The sequence below is a fragment of the Entelurus aequoreus genome, linkage group LG28 (assembly GCF_033978785.1).
Source record: "Entelurus aequoreus isolate RoL-2023_Sb linkage group LG28, RoL_Eaeq_v1.1, whole genome shotgun sequence".
Taxonomy (NCBI): Eukaryota; Metazoa; Chordata; class Actinopteri; order Syngnathiformes; family Syngnathidae; genus Entelurus; species Entelurus aequoreus.
The window spans coordinates 28,685,046-28,709,883 of record NC_084758.1 but is presented as its reverse complement, the minus strand read 5'-3'; the positions used below and the strand labels follow the sequence as shown (position 1 = coordinate 28,709,883).

The window sequence follows — 24,838 nt, the reverse complement described above, 5'->3', positions numbered from 1 at the left end:
AGGAATTCCCTAGTTTACATCGCTGAGGCTGCTTCTGAAGGGAGGGGTATGCAAGCAGCCCCAGTAGACACTATACGTGATTATTCAGAATGGAAATGTATCTCTGTTTTGTCTGCGTTGAGGTACTCGAAGTCCGTCCTTGGCTGTCAACAGGCTGTAAGACAAAAACAGCAGCAGCGAGGCACTCCTAACTTGCAGTGGAAGATAACAAGTTACCGTATTTTTCGGAGTATAAGTTGCACCGGCCGAAAATGCATAATAAAGAAGGAAAATAACATATATAAGTCGCACTGGGGTATAAGTCGCATTTTTTTGGGAAATTTATTTGATAAAACCCAACTCCAAGAATAGACATTTGAAAGGCAATTTAAAATAAATAAAGAATAGTGAACAACAGGTTGAATAAGTTTCCGTTATATGAGGCATAAATAACCAACTGAGAACGTGCCTGGTATGTTAACGTAACATATTATGGTAAGAGTCATTCAAATAACTATAACATATAGAACATGCTATACGTTTATCAAACAATCTGTCACTCCTAATCGCTAAATCCCATGAAATCTTATACGTCTAGTCTCTTACGTGAATGAGCTAAATAATATTATTTGATATTTTACGGTAACGTGTTAATAATTTCACACATAAGTCGCTCCTGAGTATAAGTCGCACCCCCAGCCAAACTATGAAAAGAACTGCGAGTTATAGTCCAAAAATACGGTATGTGCCTTAAAGCATAAGAGTTGTGTGATAACTTGTATATAATTATTCTAACAAAGACATTTTGGAAACCGGTCTGTTTGGTAGCGCCTGCGCAGTTTGTATTAAAATCATTAGAAGGACACGGGATTGCTGGCCTTGCTTTTTCTTACAGCATACAGCAAGCCAAGCCCAAACTCCGCTATCTTCCTGCTATCTTCCCATGTCATGACCAAACGTGTGTGGAGAGTGTAGAGAGCCTCTGCTTTCTGACTTCATCTTCCGTCTTAACTGGAGAGGACGCTGAGCTAAAGTAAACAAGGACGGTGATAAAGAAAGCTCTCAAAAGAATCTCAGTAGATTTGGAGGATCAAGCGTTTCACGTCCGCCCAGAAAAGGTCAGCAGGACGGGTGTTGTTACCTTTTACAGTATGGCTCCTCTTCTTCAGTGCCATCAAGGCTTTCGGGAGAGGAGCAGCTCGTCACGGACCAGAACTCTTTTTCACTCATTATCTTTTTCAAGGGAAGCATACACTAAATACTATGAGAAACGTCTTAAAGGCATAGACCACACAAATCCCTTGTTAATAGTAACTTAGAAACAATGTCTACCATTTTTGGCTGGGAGTTCATTCTAAAGTTGCCAGCATTTTCCTTTTTGGCTAATCATCTCTGGTTTGTATGCTCGTGTTTCTAATAGCAGGCTTAAGACCCACCTTTTTGATTCGACTTTTACCTACAGTAATACTTATTCATTTTATTGAAGTAATTTTTCATATCTTATTAATATGCTAGGTTTTATTTAGTTCTATGTATTTATCAATCATTTACTGTACATATTTCATCTTTATAATGTGTTTTACTCGTTTTTTTATCCTTTATTCCCATAACATCTTATAAGTAGAGCAGCATCGACCGCTACTGCCTACTGGCGCTGACGAGACGCGGGACCGCCATCTTGGAGTGGTGATCCGCTCCACTCAGTGCAATTCATTTGGCAGGAGCAATGAACTGTCAGCGCATTTAATTCATCTTACCTCACTGAATACCACTGATTTTCACAGGGTTTTTTTGTCATACGTGGAGATATGATAAAGGACACATGTTTTGGCATGTTTTATTATTCGTAGTTTGCTTAACAGTAATAGAATATTCTTATATGCCATAAGTGACCAGACGTCGAAGATCAGAATTGGGAATATAATCCCAGAGAAGGGGGAAAAAAACGGTCAGCTATTTTTAAATTCAAGAAACAATATGATTACCGTAGATTATATATACATGCGTATATTCTACATAAACAATGTATGAATACATTAGATATCTATATATCTTAGGGACCTATAGACTGTATCTCTGTTGCTTAAATGATAATGTTTACAGTGATTGTTTTATATGTATTTTTTATGTATGTCGCTTTGGATAAAAGCGTCTGCCAAATACTTAAACATAAACATATATAAACACCTGAAAGTCTTTATATCAGTTAAAACCACCAATCTGTTTCACTGGATTAAGTATTGTCTTATAATTTGCCTAAAATGAGAATGCATCATAAACAGTGGCGGCTGGTGAATTTTGTTTTAGGTGGGGCTGAAAGTTTGTAAACCAAACCCCTGTAGGGGGGGGTCATCCTCCCCCAGAAGATTTCTTTATGATTTTCACATACAAATGAAGCATTCTGGTGCATTCTGACAAAATAATTTAATTAATTTCATTGACAAGCAGTTCTATTATGGTCATACTCTTGTTTGCTAGCGGCTACGATTTCAGTACTATTGAAGATCTTTGCTCCTTCTCAACTCTGTGATAATATTCTTTTCACAAAATACAACCAATAGTACGTTAATGTTAAATCTTACTTGTGAAAAGTAATCCCCCGATTCTTATTTTCAGCAGTCGGCTCATTTGAGCAGGAAAACGCTGAACACCAGCCCGGCATCTTTGTTTTCTACCTGTCAACTGTCAGTTTAGGCTGCTCGCCGGCTCCTCATCACCACTTCAAGATGGCGGCCGAATTTCTCGCGTCACAGCAGCCGATGCTGCGTCTACGTATAAGATTACTGTTTATTCCTACTCATGGTTCTTACTATTTTACATGTTTCATTATTTTTACTTTCTAGCGTTCCTAGCGTATTAGGCATAGCTGTGGGGGCGCTTTGTGTCAGTGTCCTGGTGGCCGTGGTCTGGTGACCTCCTATCACAGGAGCCATCTGCTCCTGTGATAGTGTTTCTTCACCTAGCTCCTCTGTCCTCATGCATTCATATGTGCCTGTCCGTGTGTGATTGATGATAGGGAATGTGGGTCGTTGGGACATTGTTTTTAAGTCCGTAAAGCACTATGTGTTGCATTTCTTATGTATGAAAAGTGCTTTATAAATAAAGTTTGATTGAGTGATTAATTGATCTTTGTGAAAGTCATACACGGTTGTGTTCAAGCTCAATGTGAAATAACTTCAAATGACAAGGCGGTGTGTGTGTTGTGTCTTCAGGATCATTGAACGAACCATCAGGGCCGCAGTGGAGCAGCATTTCTTTGAGCTGAAGACCTGCATTGACCAAGACCTCAAGGACTTTGACAACCAAGGGTGAGACAAACACTGTTAACTGATAAAGTGTTACACTGCATCTTGTGACACACACACACGCACAATGGGGTTTTCCACATCATCAGCAGTTTGGAGAGCAGCCTCACGCTTATGCTTGCTGCTGAAAGACATATTTAAGAAAACATTTTGCCATGTTAAAAATTGTACACAAACATAATTTGGGTTCAAGTTACCAGTAAAAGTGTCAACGCGTCATGTTAGCAGGCAGTGTGTGTTTTGGCTGGAGCAGCTGTTCGGGGGTCACTCGCTATGATATTTGTGACTTTCCATCGTCAAGGACTGTTTTTATCTGACCTATTTCCATTCCCTTTCCGCTATTTCCTTAAAGCTCTTTGTTTTTCTTTGACAGGGAGCCAGCGAATCCTGGTCCCCATGGTGACCGAGAGCAAAAGAAAGACACACAGGTGAGAGGGGAGACGCTCGCATGGTTTACATGCGTGGGAACACGCGCTGGCATGTACATAGTTCCTTTATGTTGGTGATAAGAAGAAGCCTTTGTGTTTGCATTGAAGACACAGATGCATAACTCAACTTGTTCTCTAACAAAGGACTGTTTCCCCCCAGGATGCACTGGGGCTTTCAGCCTCCCTGGAGGAGGGTTCTGGAATGGAGCTGGACGCTCTCAGAGATGCTGAAAACAACCTCAACACTGCCAGGTAGGATCGCTGCTCTCTGAAGTTTCAACACTGCGCTGAAAAAGTGACGCCTTCGCTCCCCGCACAGTGCGCCTGTGTCTTTCGCTAGCTGGAGGCACTGAAGGCTTCTCACATAACTTCATGCGCCTCTTTTACAAATCACTTTGATACGCTCTCTCATAGCCTGAGAAGCACACCTCACATACACTTTTTTTTTTTAATTGCTCTTGCCGCTCATCTTCTCGTTGATATGCCGAGGACAATGTGGCGCGTTACTTTAGTTAGATCAGCCGATAAAAGTTATTTTTCTACAACAGCTTTCAGAGTGTCTTGAATGCTGTGTGCACAATTAGCACTGGTGATGTGCTTCTTTGCTTAGGCTGCTTCCCCCGCGACCCGACCTCGGATAAGCGTAAGAAGATAGATGGTTGGCGGCATGATTTATAATCTATAATAACTTTGACGAGCCGAGACGCGATGATGCGGGTGTAGCAGGACATTGATGCTGGCTCACAATAAATGCAGCAAAGTGCTAATTAGCTGTTTGTATCATTGCACCGCTAAGAAATAGTTTGTCTGCATTTAGTTAATATTCAGGTCATGATATGTATAAAGAGTATTGTTTAGAGGTGTCCAATAATGGCTTTTTTGCCGATATTGTCCAACTCTTAATTATCGATTCCGATATCAACCGATACCGATGTATACAGTCGTGGAATTAACACATTATTATGCCTAATTTTGTTGTGATGCCCCGCTGGATGCATTAAACAATGTAACAAGGTTTTCCAAAATAAATCAACTCAAGTTATAGAAAAAAATGCCAACATGGCACTGCCATATTTATTAATGAAGTCACAAAGTGCTTTTTTTTTTTTAACATGCCTCAAAACAGCAGCTTGGATTTTGGGACATGCTCTCCCTGAGAGAGCATGAGGAGGTTGAGATGGGCAGGGTTGGGGGGGCCGTGGGTAGCGGGGGGAAGAGTTAGTGCTGCAAGGGGTTCTGGGTATTTGTTCTGTTGTGTTTGTTGTGTTACGGTGCGGATGTTCTCCTGAAATGTGTTTGTCATTCTTGTTTGGTGTGGGTTCACAGTGTGGCGCATATTTGTAACAGTGTTAAAGTTGTTTATACGGTCACCCTCAGTGTCACCAAGTATGCCTTGCATTCACTTGTGTGTGTGAAAAACCGTAGATATTATGTGATTGGGCCGGCACGCAAAGGAAGTGCCTTTAAGGTTTATTGGCGCTCTGTACTTCTCCCTACGTCCGTGTACCACTCCGTACAGCGGCGTTTTAAAAAGTCAAACATTTTCCTTTTTGAAACCGATACCGATAACTTCCGATATCACATTTTAAAGCATTTATCGGCCGATAATATCGGCAGTCCGATATTATCGGACATCTCTAGTATTGTTGAAAGGTTCCGGATGGTTTAATTAAAGGGTTTGCTGGGCGGAATAGAGAGCCCCCATTGACTGCATTGTTAGCGGACTTTTTATATATTTATTTATTTCCAACTTAGAATACATTAAAAAAAAGAAACACTTATATAAGGATTGTGAACGATAGACAGCACATCTCTTGTCTAATTGTTATATATTTCCAGTATGACTGATCTGATAATATGGTCAGAGTGCGTTAAAAAAAAAGAAGAGAATAGCTTGTGCACGGATGAGGGAAAATAAAATGTGCAATTACAACAATTTAAAATTACTCAGTGGGAAATTAACTAAGTGGAGAGAACAAGTAAATAGTGGAGTAAAAACGTGAATGTAATGCGGCTTAATTTGACTCAACATGGGGAACCTTCCGGACACGGAAAGGATTGACAGTGACGTCAATCTCCGGAAAAAGCCGAATGTATTTGGAACGGAATATTTAAAATGGCTGACTGAATTTGTGGCATTTTGTGATGTTTAAACAGTATTTTTACATACTTTGCGGATTGTAAATATTTATTATGTAATAAATCACTCTTAAGCATATAAGGTCAACTAGTTTTTCCACTCTACTGGTACCTTAAGAGGAGGGCTGATCCATAAAATGATGGCGTCAACACCAAGGGTAAAAATCATTATATGATTGATATTATGAGAGCAATATTTTAGTTTTCTCATCATTGTTTTGTTGTTGTTGTTGTTAATGTTTACGTATTTGGAGAATAAGTCCAAGACACAGAAAGAATTTGAGGGCAAAAATTATTTCAGTGAGTAAATAGATAGTAGTTTTGATTTTGATTTTATTAAGTTACTTATTGTGTACGGTTGACTTTGTTTTCCTCAAACAATTGTATGTAATAAAAGATAATGAGGAAGAAATATATTACTTTGCTGATAGTGTTAGACTGTCAATTTCTTTTTTTTTTTCTTTTTTTTTTTTATTGACATCCAGCATCAGACATTCCTATCCATTACATCATATTCACATAAATCATATATCTATTGTCTGCCCTAAATGTCAAAATATTTTTATTTATATCCCATCCATACCCCCCACCCCAAAAAAAAAGAAACAGCAAAAAAAAAAACAAAGTAATTAATAATAATAATCAGAAATAAAATAAAATATAAACAGATACATATATATATATATATATATATATATATATATATATATATATATATATATATATATATATATATATATATATATATATAATATACATACATACACACATACATACATACATACATACATATAAATATATATATATATATATACATACATACATATACACATATAGGGAGTAATCCCTTTTTTTTCTTTTCTTTTGTTTTTCCCTTTCTTTCTTTTTTTGCAGTACAATCACTAATTCGAAAAATTTAAGTCAGGTTTATGAGGCGTAACATAGTTGACCCAATTTTCCCAGTATGAAGTAAATTCCTCCAATTTATAATTAATAAAGGCAGTTATCTTCTCCATTTTATATATGTCCATTGTTGTTTCCATCCATTGCTTCAAAGTTGGGCTCTCCTGGGATATCCATTTCCTAGTAATGGTCTTTTTACAAGCCACCAGTAGGATATTTATTAAGTGTTTATCTTTCTTCAGCCAGTAGACTTGTCAATTTCACTCACCATAAATTGGAAATATTTACAGTTAATACAATGATTGGTATCGGCTGACATCACTCATGGATGATTCCAATTGGTCGCATAAAGCCCTGATTGGAACATCCCAGTTTTTTTTTTTGTTATTGTTAATCCTGGCCAACCTCAAATGGTTAAACAAAGTTTGTGTTGTGCTTTCAGGCAGGACAATCAGCTTTGTGACAACACAAGTTGTGTAAGTTGCCGCACACACTTGCTCTCCATCCTCATTTTGTGTTTGATAAGTGTCGCTCACCTTTCTCTCGCACTCACCTTCCAGGACTCGTGCGACCAGAACGCCAACACCAGCCAAACAGCAAACAATGGCCACGCCCCCAACATCCAACTCTTCCCCGACAGCCAATGGGATGGTACGTGACGCTGGCTTAAAACACAACTCATTGTGTGTTAAAATGTGTGTTGTTCATTTGTAGCTGAAGTGTGTTTTCATTGAATGAAAGTTGCTGAGTGATGGACCTCACTGCTCGTTTTCTCTGCTGTTCCCGTCTTTCCTCCTCTTCTTCTTCTTCCTCCTCCTCCTCTTCCTCAACCAACTTCCATCCAAACAGCGCCACTTCCTCCTCATCTTCACCTCCCTCCCATAGACTTCTCATGTATGCACCTGCAGAAGGAAGGCCAAGGTGAGTGGTTCCACATCTCCCCCACTCCCCCACTCTCAACCACAACAACTTCACCAGTCGACCTCTCCTTAAGAAAATTATTTTAAAAAATGACTTTTGTAATTATGTTTTTTTCTTTTCTTGCCTCCTGTTGTCAGCAACAAGCAGATTCATCCCTTTTCGCCCCACTTAAACACCTCAAAGCCCACCCCGCCCTCCCTCGGTATTCCTAGCTCGCTTGGAGTGCTGGGTAGTTTTCAGTGTTTTACATGCGTTTATTGTGTTTAGCTGGTAAAACGTTGCCTCTGTGTGACTGTATTAACACATTGGGCCTAAGATAACCCCCAAAAATCTAACGTCCGAGGAGAAGACATTTAGATTTTTGTGTGTAAAAATATATGTTATAAGTTAGAATGCAAATATATAATGTATTATAGAAAAACTCATGTACAAATTTATCAAACAAGATACGTTTTTTCAAAAAGTTACTATAATTAGTAGTGTCTCGATATAACTTTTTGACTTCTGACACATATTTAAGCCTTGAGCAGACCTGGGCAATTATTTTGATTAAGTGTTTGTGGGCATGCATGCGCACACACACGTATATACGTATATATGTATGTATATATGTGTGTGGGTGTGTATATACAAAACCAGTGAAGTTGTTTTTGTTTTTTAAATGTATTTTTGCCCTTTTTTTTCTCTCTCTCCTTGGCCTCAGTCTGGACCCCCTCTCCAGGGGTCCAGGCTTTGACTGAATTTTTTTAATTTACGAATTACACAACGTGCCAACTTCACTGGTTTTGGGTTTTATATATATATATATATATATATATATATATATATATATATATATATATATATATATATATATATATATATACACATTCATAGATACATACACTACAGTTCAAAAGTTTGGGGTCACCCAAACAATTTCTAAGAACAAGAATAGACTGTCGAGTTTCAGATGAAAGTTCTCTTTTTCTGGCCATTTTGAGCATTTAATTGACCCCACAAATGTGATGCTCCAGAAACTCAATCTGCTCAAACGAAGGTCAGTTTTGTAGCTTCTGTAATGAGCTAAACTGTTTTCAGATGTGTGAACATGATTGCACAAGGGTTTTCTAATCATCAATAAGCCTTCTGAGCCAATGAGCAAACACATTGTACCATTAGAACACTGGAGTGATAGTTGCTGGAAATGGGCCTCTATATACCTATGTAGATATTGCACCAAAAACCAGACATTTGCAGCTAGAATAGTCATTTACCACATTAGCAATGTATAGAGTGTACTTCTTTAAAGTTAAGACTAGTTTAAAGTTATCCTCATTGAAAAGTACAGTGCTTTTCCTTCAAAAATAAGGACATTTCAATGTGACCCCAAACCTTTGAACGGTAGTGTACATGCATGCATATATATATGTATATATATATATATATATATATATATATATATATATATATATATATATATATATATATATATGCATATATATGCATAGATACATACATGAATGCATATATATATATATATAATATATATATATGCATGTATGTATCTATGCATATATATATATATACTCTGTGTGTGTGTGTGTGTGTGTGTGTGTGTGTGTGTGTGTGTGTGTGTGTGTGTGTGTGTGTGTGTGTGTGTGTGTGTGTATAAGAATGTGTATGTGTGTATATATATATATATATATATATACACACACATAAAAATGTGTGTGTGTGTGTGTGTGTGTGTGTGTGTGTGTGTGTGTGTATAAGAATGTGTATGTGTGTGTATGTATATATATATATATATATATATATATATATATATATATATATATATATATATATATATACACACACATAAAAAAAAGATAACCCTCCCAAATACTGTATATTACACTATATACATCCATTCATAGATTATATTATTTTAATTTACTTCCACATAAATTTTTAAGGTGTTGCAACTCTTATTTTATTTTGTAGTAGTAGTGACTTCAGTGTAAACAATCAGCTGGGAAAAAAAACCGATCTAAAAAAAATCTGATTTGGGCCATTTTGTTTCAATGTAGTCATTATGGGTTCCCTAATCATATGACTTATTTCCCCTCAAAGCCAGTAACATTCCTAACTACGTACACAACAAATAATGTGTCCTATTCCAAAATAAATGTTTTTGTCCACCTCCAGAAAGGGGAATGTATGACATTCCTAATCATCCAGAAGGAAAAGTCTGGTTTTTCCATGCTTTGGCGTGCTTTCCTGTGCCAGTTGGCCACCTGATTGCACGGTTGATTCACCTTTTCGTGTATAGAGTATGACCAACTAACTGCTAAGGACTTGTGCGGCTGTGCTCAAAACGACAGCAATTGCATGCATCCAATTGCTGTCGTTTTAACGTATGTTTAGTTTATTTTGTCAAAAAAATGAAGTAATATGTCTATATATAGTTCTAAACATACTCCAGCTTATAAACTTACAATAAGATTGTAAATTACAGACAGACAGACAGTCAAATAAAATGTAAAATTAAAATAACAATTAGATGTCCGCCCTGAGATCGGTAGGTTGTGAGTTCGACCCCGGCCGAGTCATACCAAAGACTATAAAAATGGGACCCATTACCTCCCTGCTTGGCACTCAGCATCAAGGGTTGGAATTGGGGGTTAAATCACCAAAAATTATTCCCGGGCGCGGCCACCGCTGCTGCTCACTGCTCCCCTCACCTCCCAGGGGGTGATCAAGGGTGATGGGTCAAATGCAGAGAATAATTTCGCCACATCTAGTGTGTGTGCGACAATCATTGGTACTTTAACTTTTTAAAACATGCTTTTATTTTGTAAAAGTCTAATTTTGCAGCCGTATTTGACACACTTTGCTGCTACATTCATGCAGGGTTTAGTGACCAGCAGGCACTCTAATACGCACCCGAGGGTGCAATAAACCTAAAATAAATACACAGAATGACCAAGAAAATAACTTATTACTCTCATTTTGCCAAAATCTTCATTAGCTGAATAGTATTAACGGAGAAAATGTGACTTTTGTGTGAAGTATGTCAACTGTGGTGTAATCACTGTATAAACTGTATATCACTCATTTTGTATTATTTTAAATGATCTTTCTTTTTTTCGAACATGTTAAGTTCTTTTGTAGTTATTTTTGCACAATAAGATATGGGAACACTGGCGAGCAGAAGAGAATTTGGAGTAATATTTGGTCCAGAACATATTTAGTTTTATTCATTATTGACGTATTTCTTGCCACTTTATATTGGAGATTTCCAGTTCACTTTCTCATCTATTATTATACCCAAAATTTGCTTTATTTTACTCTTTCAATGTCTATTCCTATTTGAATTTGTGTTTGACTTTCTCGTCTGCTGTTACTTTAATTGCATTCTTTTAGTTTTACTGAGATTCAAAAATAGCCTTTTTTTTGTCAAAAGTGTATTCATTTCTTCTGTTATTATTTGTATTAGCTTCGGTGTGTTCTCTCCTGAACAAAACGCAGACGTGTGTTTACTTGGGCGGCTCTCCAGTGTTTTTCACTTCCCATACTTGTCTTCTTTCAGGTTTTTTTTTTAAATTTTATTTTATTTTTTTTTATTTTTTTTTTTTAGCCTTTATTTAACCAGGTAAAAATCCCATTGAGGTCAAAGATCTCTTTTCCAAGGGAGACCTGGCCAAGAGGGCAGCAGCAAGGTTACATTAAAAACAGGAAACAACACATAAAACATTAAATTTACAACATTAAAACTTGCTCACATAACATATGTGACAAGGTAGACTGCAGTCCTTTCACAGAAGCTTTAAACTCATTCATTGTAACAAGGGTTTGAAGTTGAATATTCGATTGTAGGTTATTCCAAGCCTTAGGTGCTGAAAACCTAAATGCTTTCTTGCCCAGTTCAGTTCTTACTTTGGGGACGACAAAATGCAGAACATTCATTGAACGAAGATTGTGACTTCCTTGTTTCTTTGTTAAAAGACAAGATAGATAAGATGGAGTGATACCCAGAATGGTTTTGTAGATGAAAACATACCAATGATTGAGGCGTCGAGCACATAAAGATGTCCAGTTAACCATGGAGTATAACACACAATGGTGATGAATCTCAGTGCCCCGTGGTACACACTATCCAGCTTGTGGAGACAACCAGCAGTAGCATTCATGTACAACACATCTCCATAGTCAATAACAGGTAAAAAGGTTGTTTCCACCAATTTCTGTTTCACAGTAAAAGAAAAGCAAGACTTGTTTCTATAATAAAATCCCAGTAAAAGTTCAATTTTTTTTACAACATACTGAATATGCTCCTTAAAACTCAAGTGGTCATCAATTAAAAATCCTAAATATTTAAAAGCAGATACTAACATAATTTGTTGCCCATTTCTTGTTAAAATGTTCTCACACAGTGCTGATCTTACAGTTTTTGATGTGGTAAAGAACATACACTTTGTTTTCTCTGCATTTAAAAATCAGTTGAAGATAGCAAAGTTGTTCTTGTACTCTGTCAAATGCATGTTGTAGATATTTAAAAGCCTCAGCAGGAGTGGGTGCTGTGCAGTATATGACAGTATCATCAGCATAGAAATGGAAAGTTGAGTTCGGAATATTCTGTCCAAGATTATTTATGTATTGATTGTTGAGTAAGCAATGTAAAAATATTCCACTTTTCTCGCGGGTGGAGCAACAGCGCATTTTTACACGTATAAAAACCAACGAGAAAGTGCCTTTTCACCAATCATTGAGGAGATCGCCATACTCTCTCTATACACGACTCTGACCTTTCCCCTTTCCCTCCGCAACTAAAGGCTGGTCATGCTTCCATTGATTGAGGAAGGTGGTGGGTTTTTCATTGCCTTCCTGTCTTTACAAATAAGAAAAAACATGAAATCACGTTGATAAAATTCTAATAATATTGATCATAAATCTGGGTTTACTTAACCCAGTGGTGTCCAAACTTTTTCCACTGAGGGCCACGCACGGAAAAATTTAAGCATACTGGGGCCATTTTGATATTTTTTTTTAACCTTTAGGGCTCCCGGGGACCAATCAAGGGTCAAGGGTCTCAGTCATTAAAATGTTAAAAATAAGTCAAATTATTATTATTATTTTTTACAGTATATCTCTATATCAACTTCAGGTTGATATCAAGTAAAAAAAAAATACAGGTTTTATGCCTTTTCTGTCAAAGACAACTTTGTTTATTATAGTAAAACTGAAATATCCAGTATTTAGTAATAAAAGCCCTAAAAGATCAATAATGCAGGACACCATTGATTTGAATTCTTTAATATTTTTGAGTAATCACAGTGAAAAGTTAAATAAAATCCCACTAAATATATTTGGGATCCAAAAGGTCTCCCACTCATAAACTGATACATTTTTATTAGTTTTTTTTTGTACTTTTCACACTTAAATTACAAGATCAACTTCAGATGTATCTGTCGATTTTACGTTTGAACTATTATTTTGTTCGTTTTATGCTCTTTTCTCAAATAAAACTTTGATGTTTTTATATGGCAACCACACAATAGATGCAATATTTTTTCCACAAAAAACATTTTAAAGTGAAATTTTTTAAGTAATAATTCATTGTAACATAGATTTTTTGTCTTTTCTTTTTTTTTTTTCTCGAGCAATGGCAAAAAAAATAAAAAGAAACAAAAGAAAAAAAAACAGCCTGCATGGCAGCTTTGTGTCAACATTGCAACTTTTTCTCGTTAGATTTCACCTCATTCCACTGTTTTAAAATGTTTTTTTAAATTTTTGCAATACTATCAATTTTGCAATTTTTGCAGAATGTGTGGGGGGCCGGTAAACGATTAGCTGCGGGCCGCAAATGGCCCCCGGGCCGCACTTTGGACACCTCTGACTTAACCGTTTGAAAGTCTGCATGTGCTTCGCCTTTTTTATGCCGCTTCTGCGTTTTCCTAGCTCCTAAAAGATCTTCTTAAAAACATCACCTCTGACTCTGCCTTCAGATCCAGTTCCTGCCTTCAAGTCCTGGCAGGACGACAATGAAAGTGGAGAGGCCGAGCTCTCCCCTCTGGCGGGTCGCATGGTCCCCCTCCCTCTGCTGCCCCTAGAGGAAGAAGAGGAGGAGGACGAGGGCAGGCAGGACGCGTCCCCCTCGTCCTCCCGCTCTCACCCGCACGTCCTGGCGCGGCGCTTCCTGGACTTCAGCGTGCACGGCGCCCAGCGCTTCCTCCATCAGGACACGGACGCCACCTCGCCCACCAAAGCGCACAGGTAAACGCACGGCACGGCGCTGTGTCACTCGGCCGCAGCTGACTCTCAATGAAACCCGCAGGCCGAGGCGAGCGTCTTGCGGCTCCAAGGAGGCGATGAGAGGAGGAGATTCAGTGACTCACCAGCTTACCAAGAAGCTTCAGCACCTAAAGAAGAAGATTAAACAGTTTGAGGAGCAGTTTGAGAAGGAGAAAAACTACAAGGTACAAGTGAGAACTGTTAACTACACTGGAACCCGCTTAAATGGTTAAAAACCTCTAAAGGCTTAGTGGACACATGCGTGGACAGCACCTTTTAGCTCTTATTTACAAAATTGTGTACACTACTGAATTGGGGTCTTATGGCCGCTTATGTGGACACTTATACTGCCATCTGGTGGTGTCAGAAGAGTATAACATACAATGGAATTTGGAAAAAAAAGTGTAAAAATAAGAATTAGCATGTCACTACACATGAAGTATACATTTGTTACTTATGGACTAAGTACATCATATCTAAATATGATTCTTAGTTTTTATTCTAATTAGGGTCCAATAAGCCCAAATAGCAAAGAGAAATAAAAAAAGCATGTAAACAAACAGCTTGGTTAAGTCAGTGTCTCTTGACTGATTTAGAGCCTTGGTGTCCAACATGGCGCCCTGTGGTCACGCTTTTGACCAATCATTTGGTGGTCTGGCCATCAAGCGTGACTACAGGGCGCCATGTTGGACGACAACTCTGAAAGAGTTGGCCATACTCGCTCTATACACTGCTTTGTCATTGGTGGGCTGCGAGCACCCCCTAGAGGCCGGCAAAAAAATATACGTTTTTGATTGATTGATTGAAACTTTTATTAGTAGATTGCACAGTACAGTACATATTCCGTACAATTGACCACTAAATGGTAACACCCGAATAAGTTTTTCAACTTGTTTAAGTCGGGGTCCACGTAAATCAATTCATGTTTCCCAGCTGTGGTCTTTAATACACTTTTCCACCACTTAAGGAAGTAATGACGACCTCAAACAGGAAAAGTCTGGAGATATAAAGTCTTCGAGAAGTTTCTTAAGTGTAAAAATTATAACTGAATTGATGAAGCTGTATTTTCATTTGCACTTTGATTCTACTGACATATTTACTATGTGTTATTAAACTAGTTTATTTTAGCACTACATAATTATATGTATTTCTTTCCATCAGTTATTTATGACTCCCAGTATATTTGATTGGTACTTATTTTTCTAATCAGCCTGACTCAAGCCTAAGGTTTATGTGTTAAATAAATTATAATCTTTGTGATTAACACATGTTTCCATATCGTTTGACAAGGTTGTCAACCTGTTAAAATATAATTATTGAATACGATAAAAATCAAGAGTAAGATTACTTTACTGATAATTCAGTGTTAAGAACACCTACAGTCATGGTCAAAAGTTTACATACACTTGTAAAGGACATAATGTCATGGCTGTCTTGAGTTTCCAATCATTTCTACAACTCTTATTTTGTTGTGATAGAGTGATTGGAGCACATACTTGTTGGTCACAAAAAACATTCATGAAGTTTGGTTCTTTTATGAATTTATTATGGGTCTACTGAAAATGTGAGCAAATGTGCTGGGTCAAAAGTATACATACAGCAATGTTAATATTTGCTTACATGTCCCTTGGCAGGTTTCACTGCAATAAGGCGCTTTTAGTAGCCATCCACAAGCTTCTGGTTGAATTTTTGACCACTCCTCTTGACAAAATTGGTGCAGTTCAGCTAAATGTGTTGGTTTTCTGACATGGATTTGTTTCTTCAGCATTGTCCACACGTTTAAGTCAGGACTTTGGGAAGGCCATTCTAAAACCTTCATTCTAGCCCGATTTAGCCATTCCTTTACCACTTTTGACGTGTGTTTGGGGTCATTGTCCTGTTGAAACACCCAACTGTGCCCAAGACCGGCTGATGATTTTAGGTTGTCCTGAAGAATTTGGAGGTAATCCTCCTTTTTCATTGTCCCATTTACTCTCTGTAAAGCACCAGTTCCATTGGCAGCAAAACAGGCCCAGAGCATAATACTACCACCACCATGCTTGACGGTAGGCATGGTGTTCCTGGGATTAAAGGCCTCACCTTTTCTCCTCCAAACATATTGCTGGGTATTGTGGCCAAACAGCTAAATTTTTGTTTCATCTGACCACAGAACTTTCCTCCAGAAGATTGTATCTTTGTCCATGTGATGTCAGATGAAACACAAATTGAGCTGTTTGGCCAAAAACACAACCAGAAGCTTGTGGATGGCTACCAAAAGCGCCTTATTGCAGTGAAACTTGCCAAGGGACATGTAAGCAAATATTAACATTGCTGTATGTATACTTTTGACCCAGCACATTTGCTCACATTTTCAGTAGAGCCATAATAAATTCATAAAAGAACCAAACTTCATGAATGTTTTTTGTGACCAACAAGTATGTGCTCCAATCACTCTATCACAAAAAAAATAAGAGTTGTAGAAATGATTAGAAACTCAAGACAGCCATGACTAGGGATGATACTCGAAACCGATTTTCCCGGTTGTTCGATAAGAAAAGAACCGAGTCCTCGGACTCAAATCCCTTTTTGAGAACCGGTACCCGTTATCAAGACCACTATAGTAAAGAAAAACAGTTGGTTCTTTATTCGAATCCCTGGGAACGAATCCCGTCCCGACCAGAAATGCCCCGTGTGACATCACAAGAAATGACGTCATGTAGCTCAGTCATTAGGCGCAGATAGCGAAAGCAGGAAAAAAAGGGACCGGAAAAAGCGCTCCAATGTGTAATAAAGTTCAAAACAAAAGGTATAATTCAATGAATAACTTTACTGAGAGATTTGAGCAGACTACAAACACATGACGAACACTTTTACGACCAACCGGAAACATAGCAACCAGGCTAGCAACGCACCTCCTTTACGGCAGCTGTCGCAACGTTCTTAAAACAACCGCAGCACATACATATATGACATGATCTCCCTTTTTTAACTTTTGTTTTTCTTTCCTTGTAAACAAAACAAAGTCACACTGTACATGTGTTGTCTGTCTAATTATAAATAATGCAGACGAGGCGTGTTGGCTGAGTTCTTGACGTTTACTTTCACAGCGTGCTCATAACCTCATTCTTAGCTTCCGGGTGGCGACATGCAAGACATGCAACACTTTTCGGGGCTACCGCGCATGCTCGTCACTCCTGTTGCATGCTGGGTAGTGTAGTTGTTATATTCCCTAGCTCATAACCACATATTTCCCCCTATAAAGAAATAATGTTAACTCAAAGTGTATTTCTTTTTTTAGCTTTAACTTTTCATTTTTTAGCATTGTATCCACATTTGCAAACAACTTTTCTCTTCATAGAATTTTCTTTCAATAAAGAAATAAAGTGCAAAAATGTCAAAGCATCATAACAAACAGTTATGTCAAATAGCAGCAGAAGTGCACTTTTTGGAGAGCTGTATTATTTTCAGTTTTGTGCCCAAGGGACTGATTTTATTTAACACTATTATATTATTATTATACACCTATAGTGATCACAGAGACATGTTGTTTTTGTGTTACTGTATATATTTGTTTTTATGAAAAATCCCACTTAATATACTTTGGGTAACAACAGTCAATATTTATTTTATTTTATTTTTTCGGGGGGTAACAGTCAATATTTATTTATTTATTAGATTGATTTTTTTTCTTATATAATAAAAGTGAGCTTTTATTAAACCAAATATTGTGTTTTTTTCCATATACAACAACCTATCTGGACTCGACAAGAGAATCGATAAGGAATCGGTTCGATAAGAGGATTTGATAATAGGCTCGAACTCGATAATTTCTTATCAAACATCATCCCTAGACATGACATTATGTTCTTTACAAGTGTATGTAAACTTTTGATCGCGACTGTACATTGAAGTCTTGTCCCAAGTCTGCCCGCTTAAGTCCACATAAAATCTGAGATCCAAAGGGGTCAACTAGCATCAAACATGACCCTTCTAAACTGTTGGATGGGAAAAGACAAAAACAAAAAACAAAATGTTTGTCACATGCAGTTCAATGTCGTTACCTGTAACGTGTGACTTCCTGTGTGCAGCCGTCTCACGGGGACAAGGCCGCCAATACCAAAGTCCTCAAGTGGATGACCGACCTCACCAAGATCCGCCGGCAGATTAAAGGTAGACTTGTGTCCTGAGTGTCCTGACTGAGTGTGTGTTTGTGACATCGCACTCCATGCCACACCGACACACACACACATAGACACACACACACACACAGAGTTGTAACCCTGGCAACAAGCGTGCATGCATGCAGCACTAACCTGTGGCTCTCACACATCCACCCTCCAGTGTGAACCGTCTCTCTTCACCAGCAGGGGGCGTGACGTACAGCCGAGCCCGAAATGATTCATATCTTTTACCTTCTTTTATTTAACCAGAAAGTTCAAGATACAATATTTCTCTGCATTTGAAGAAAAAGGGTATGACTCATTTCAGGCTTGCACGTCCGCAACCAAACATGTCACATACATCTAGAACAGTGGTTCTTAACCTTGTTGGAGGTACCGAACCTCACCAGTTTCATATGCGCATTCACCGAACCCTTCTTTAGCGAAAAATAAAATGTAATTTTTTTTCAAAATTAAAAACAAAGTTATATGTTTTTGGTAACACTTTAGTATGGGGAACATATTCTAAGTAACAAAGACTTAATTTAGAGTTATTTGTTAGGGTCAGGGTTAGAGGGTTAGGGTTATAATAAGGTCATGCTGAATAAGGCATTAATAAGTACTTAATAATGACTAGTTAAGAGCCAATATGTTACTAATTTGCATGTTAATAAGCAACTAATTAATGGTGAAAATGTTCCCCATACTAAAGTGTTACCATGTTTTTTTACTGGAGCATAAAATGAACCGTGCATGAACATCACATCTCTCGTTTGTGTTTTACTTGGTAAACACTTGAACGCAACATTTTTACTATTGATGTACTTAATAGACCTTTGAACTTAACAATCTCGTTAATGTTTTACTTGGTAAACACTTGAACACAACATTCTTACTTTTAATGTACTTAGTAGACATTTGAATGCAACACTTATTTTACTTGGTAAACACTTGAACACACCATCCTTACTATTGATGTACTTAATAGACATTTGAACGCAACACTCCCACTATTATTTTACATGGTAAACACTTGAACAAAACATTCTTACTATTAATGTACTTAATAGACATTTGAACGCAACACTCCTGTTTATGTTTTACTTGGTAAACACTTGAACACAACATTCTTACTATTAATGTACTTAATAGACATTTGAACGCAACACTTCTGTTTATGTTTTACTTGGTAAACACTTGAACACAACATTCTTACTATTAATGTACTTAATAGACATTTGAACGCAACACTCCCACTATTATTTAACTTGGTAAACACTTGAACACAACATTCTTTCTATTGATGTACTTAGTAGACATTTGAACGCAACACTCCCACTATTATTTAACTTGGTAAACACTTGAACACAACATTCTTTCTATTGATGTACTTAGTAGACATTTGAACGCAACACTCCTGTTTGTTTTACTTGGTAAACACTTGAACACACCATTCTTACTATTGATGTACTTAATAGACATTTGAACGCAACAATCTCGTTAATGTTTTACTTGGTAAACACTTGAACGCAACATTCTTACTATTGATCTGCTTAGTAGACATTTGAATGCAACACTATTATTTTACTTGGTAAACACTTGAACACACCATCCTTACTATTGATGTACTTAGTAGACATTTGAACGCAACACTCCCACTATTATTTTACTTGGTAAACACTTGAACACAACATTCTTACTATTGATGTACTTGGTAGACATTTGAACGCAACACTCCCACTATTATTTTGCTTGGTAAACACTTGAACACAACATTCTTACTATTGATGTACTTAGTTGACATTTGAACGCAACACTCCCACTATTATTTTACTTGGTAAACACTTGAACACAACATTCTTACTATTGATGTACTTAGTTGACATTTGAACGCAACACTCCCACTATTATTTTACTTGGTAAACACTTGAACACAACATTCTTACTATTGATGTACTTAGTTGACATTTGAACGCAACACTCCCACTATTATTTTACTTGGTAAACACTTGAACACAACATTCTTACTATTGATGTACTTAGTTGACATTTGAACGTAACACTCCCACTATTATTTTACTTGGTAAACACTTGAACACAACATTCTTACTATTGATGTACTTAGTAGACATTTGAACGCAACACTCCCACTATTATTTTACTTGGTAAACACTTGAACACACCATCCTTACTATTGATGTACTTAGTTGACATTTGAACGCAACACTCCCACTATTATTTTACTTGGTAAACACTTGAACACAACATTCTTACTATTGATGTACTTAGTTGACATTTGAACGCAACACTCCCACTATTATTTTACTTGGTAAACACTTGAATACACCATCCTTACTATTGATGTACTTAATAGACATTTGAACGCAACACTCCCACTATTATTTTACATGGTAAACACTTGAACACAACATTCTTACTATTAATGTACTTAATAGACATTTGAACGCAACACTCCTGTTTATGTTTTACTTGGTAAACACTTGAACACAACATTCTTACTATTAATGTACTTAATAGACATTTGAATGCAACACTCCTGTTTATGTTTTACTTGGTAAACACTTGAACACAACATTATTAATATTGATGTACTTAATAGACATTTGAACGCAACAATCTCGATAATGTTTTACTTGGTAAACACTTTAACGCAACATTCTTACTATTGATCTACTTAGTAGACATTTGAATGCAACACTATTATTTTACTTGGTAAACACTTGAACACATCATCCTTACTATTGATGTACTTAGTAGACATTTGAACGCAACACTCCCACTATTATTTTACTTGGTAAACACTTGAACACAACATTCTTACTATTGATGTACTTAGTAGACATTTGAACGCAACACTCCTGTTTATGTTTTACTTGGTAAACACTTGAACACACCATCCTTACTATTGATGTACTTAGTAGACATTTGAACGCAACACTCCCACTATTATTTTACTTGGTAAACACTTGAACACACCATCCTTACTATTGATGTACTTAGTAGACATTTGAACGCAACACTCCCACTATTATTTAACTTGGTAAACACTTGAACACAACATTCTTACTATTGATGTACTTAGTAGACATTGAACGCAACATTTTTACTATTGATGTACTTAATAGACATTTGAACGCAACAATCTCGTTAATGTTTTAATGTTCAAACAACAAAACCAACACCTGCATAAACTCACAACAATCTACAAATCTGCAAACCAGTCTGCTGTTGCCGTATCTGTAATACGCCGATAGGGAGAAGTTTGTATTTACACGATGAGTCGGGTGTGTTTTGACCTCGGCCGAACCCCTGAGCCCGACTCACCGAGCCCCTAGGGTTCCATCGAACCCAGGTTAAGAACCACTGATCTAGAATGTCTCCCACACCTGTGCATCATTTCATGGAACCCTACGCCCTCCATCGCGTCTGAAACATTTCTCTGTCTGCGATCACACGTGAAGACGACAATAACACCATCACCCGCTCTCCACTTTCCTCCCCTTTCTCACCCACCCGCTCTCCGATTGGTCCGTCGGTTGACACCCACCCCCACCCCTCCCTACCCCCCAGTCGGCCGCGCAGGACGCCAGCACCATCTTTTCCCCAGAAGCACGCTGAGACACCAGGCTTTGCTCCATTCGCAAAGGCGCCACCATGCCCCGCCCCCCTCCTCCCCCTCCCATTGCGCACACGCCCCCCCGGCCCACCCCCACTCGGGCCCGAGCTCGAGAGCGTGTCACCTCAGTAAGTAGCAAAGAGCCAGTAAGTAGACACGTCCACTGTCAGGTGGTTCTGTGAGAGCATCCTGCTTCCTTCCTGTGGCCAAGCAGCATGTGTGTACGTGTGTGTGTTCTTATGTCATGTCATGTGATGTGTGTGTTTTCATATGTCATGTGATGTGTGTGTTCTTATGTCATGTGATGTTTTGGTCAGACTGTGCATCTTTTTTCTTAAAGATCTACTCTCTATTTTATGCTGCAGCTGTTACATATACTGTAATTGTTATTAATTGTATATATTATATAAAAATATAATATATCTGTATATATCATACACTGTATATATAATATGTAAATATTACATATGTTATATTTTATATTATTACTACAGTACATTTTTAGTCTATTTTATACCGGCAGTATCCTTTCCATCCTTACCCTTTCCATCCTTTGTAACTGAGCTACTGTGTGGAACAATTTCCCTTGTGGATCATGAAAGTTTGTTTAAGTCTAAAGGGGAACCACACTTTTTGGGTGGAATTCTTATCTATGTAAGATAAGAATATTTATGTTTTTCTTTTTTGTATACATATTATAAGTTGTAATTTACGGCAAATACGAGGTGGCTTACAAAGGAACTAATCCGAGTCCTCTATTCCGCACATACAGTCGTGGTCAAAAGTTTACATACACTTGTAAATGATAATTTAATAATGTCATGGCTGTCTTGAGTGTCCAATAATTTCTACAACTCTTATTTTTTTGTGATAGAGTGATTGGTCACAAAAAACATTCATGAAGTTTGGTTCTTTTATGAATTTATTATGGGTCTACTGAAAATGTGAGCAAATGTGCTGGGTCAAAAGTATACATACAGCAATGTTAATATTTGCTTACATGTCCCTTGGCAAGTTTCACTGCAATAAGGCGCTTTTGGTAGCCATCCACAAGCTTCTGGTTGAATTTTTGACCACTCCTCTTGACACAATTGGTGCTAAATGTGTTGGTTTTCTGACATGGACTTGTTTCTTCAGCATTGTCCACACGTTTAAGTCAGGACTTTGGGAAGGCCATTCTAAAACCTTCATTCTAGCCTGATTTAGCCATTCCTTTACCACTTTTGACGTGTGTTTGGGGTCATTGTCCTGTAGGAACACCCAACTGTGCCCAAGACCGGCTGATGATTTTAGGTTGTCCTGAAGAATTTGGAGGTAATCCTCCTTTTTCATTTAAAGCACCAGTTCCATTGGCAGCAAAACAGGCCCAGAGCATAACACTACTACCACCATGCTTGACGGTAGGTGGTGTTCCTGGGATTAAAGGCCTCACCTTTTCTCCTCCAAACATATTGCTGGGCATTGTGGCCAAACAGCTAAATTTTTGTTTCATCTGACGACAGAACTTTCCTCCGGAAGGTCTTATCTTTGTCCACGTGATGTCAGAGCTGTATAAATTATTGGAAACTCAAGACAGCCATGACATCATGTTCTTTACAAGTGTATGTAAACTTTTGACCACGACTGTAAAGCCCTATAAAAAACAACCAACACCCGCCAACAATACTCTATTTAAATTTCGTGAGCTGAAAAAAACCCAAGTATTAGCAATATTGTTATTATAAGGGCTAACGCAGACAAAGTACTTTTTATCACAGAGAGCTAACTCTGTGATGCTGCTATATTGACCTATTGCTGCATCGCCTCTGAGTTGGTGAAGGTTTATTCTAGATTATAAATCATGCCTCTCACCTGGATAGTAGAAGGTTGTGGACATAAAACGAGAAATTGATCAAATTTGACAGGAAGAAAGGTATATTAAAATGTTGCTATTCCCTGCCAGGACATTAGGGGCAGTGTTTTCTTGAGAGGGCGCAACTGCAACTCTTGCTAACTGTTAAGCTTTTTGTGTAGTAGCGGTAAAATTGGCAACTGTTAGCTTAACCGTGTGTGTCTGTGTGTGTGTGTGTTCTTGTATTCCTACCCTTCTTGAGACATCAACAAGGAAAAGTACCTTCCATATGAGGACCGGTGAACAAGTTAGGTCCATAATCATGGTCCCAATACAGAAAACCATTGTATCTAATAGAGAGCCAAATACTAGAGTCTGTGAACATTGCTCCAAAGTCAGGGTTATTTGTTGATTTAATGTGCATACAAAATTAAACATTGACAGGTGCATATATGATAAAACACGACTTCCCTATTCATCCCCGAAAAAACCCGCCAGGTGAACAGCTGATTTTACGAATTCCGGTGCTAACGTAAGATAACCTGCGTCCCATATGTGACCATAGGATGAACAAATACACTACGGTACTAAGACTATAGTGGCCATTAACAGTTAGAAAAATAGAGATCTCATTTCCACCCCTGGTGGTGACATCTATCAAAATGAAGGTGGTCCCAAAAAGGAGGGATTTTTCAAAATGATTGTCTGTTTTAAAAGTGCTCCCCCTCCGGTCAACATATGAAATAACAAGTGTGTGTAAAAGTGCTCCCCCTCTAGTCAACATATGAAATAACGTGTGTGTAAGAAATTAAAATGCGCCCCCTTTGGCCAAAATAAAATTTAAAAAAATGTATATAGACATGCTGTAATAACTTGAAGTAAATAATGAAGATTAAAAACCAATTACAAACAAAACATTCAAACAAAAATGAACTAAAAGCTCACCTTTTTTGAATAGTATGTATATATTATTAATGTTGTAAATACAAATCTTTAAATATCTAGAAAGGGTGGTCCTAAAGATGTAGGCATTTTTCAGAGGTCTCAAGAAGGTAACAAATACAAGAATGGGTGTGTGCGTCAGTCACTGTCTTGTGAGCTCCACCAAGTCGAGATGTTCACGTTCAAGTTGTCTTCCATTTCTGCTTCATCCCAGTCGGCGTCCTCTCGTTTGACCTTTGTCTCTTACGTACGTTCAGACGCCAAACACCGCGCCGAGAGCGAGCTTGGCCCCCTGACCCGCCCTCGCAGCAACACGCTGCCAAAGAGCTTCGGCTCCACGCTGGACCAGGGAACGC

General features: G+C 37.8%; 1 protein-coding gene across 8 annotated transcripts in view; it reads left to right on the top strand.

The window, feature by feature from the left end:
* fam13b (family with sequence similarity 13 member B) overlaps positions 1-24,838 on the top strand; it is a 129,601-nt gene that overhangs the window by 71,943 nt on the left and 32,820 nt on the right. For 5 of the 8 annotated variants that reach the window (XM_062039956.1, XM_062039953.1, XM_062039952.1 and 2 more), the window contains 11 exons: positions 3,192-3,287; positions 3,658-3,712; positions 3,873-3,964; positions 7,197-7,230; positions 7,315-7,405; positions 7,604-7,675; positions 13,648-13,915; positions 13,977-14,118; positions 18,001-18,082; positions 21,664-21,837; positions 24,740-24,838. The exon at positions 24,740-24,838 is cut by the window's right edge and continues 119 nt beyond it. In XM_062039956.1, the coding sequence (XP_061895940.1) occupies positions 3,192-3,287; positions 3,658-3,712; positions 3,873-3,964; positions 7,197-7,230; positions 7,315-7,405; positions 7,604-7,675; positions 13,648-13,915; positions 13,977-14,118; positions 18,001-18,082; positions 21,664-21,837; positions 24,740-24,838 (1,205 nt within the window). The remainder of the gene's footprint in view (positions 1-3,191; positions 3,288-3,657; positions 3,713-3,872; positions 3,965-7,196; positions 7,231-7,314; positions 7,406-7,603; positions 7,676-13,647; positions 13,916-13,976; positions 14,119-18,000; positions 18,083-21,663; positions 21,838-24,739) is intronic. The other 3 variants (XM_062039959.1, XM_062039958.1, XM_062039957.1) reach the window with 2 other exon arrangements.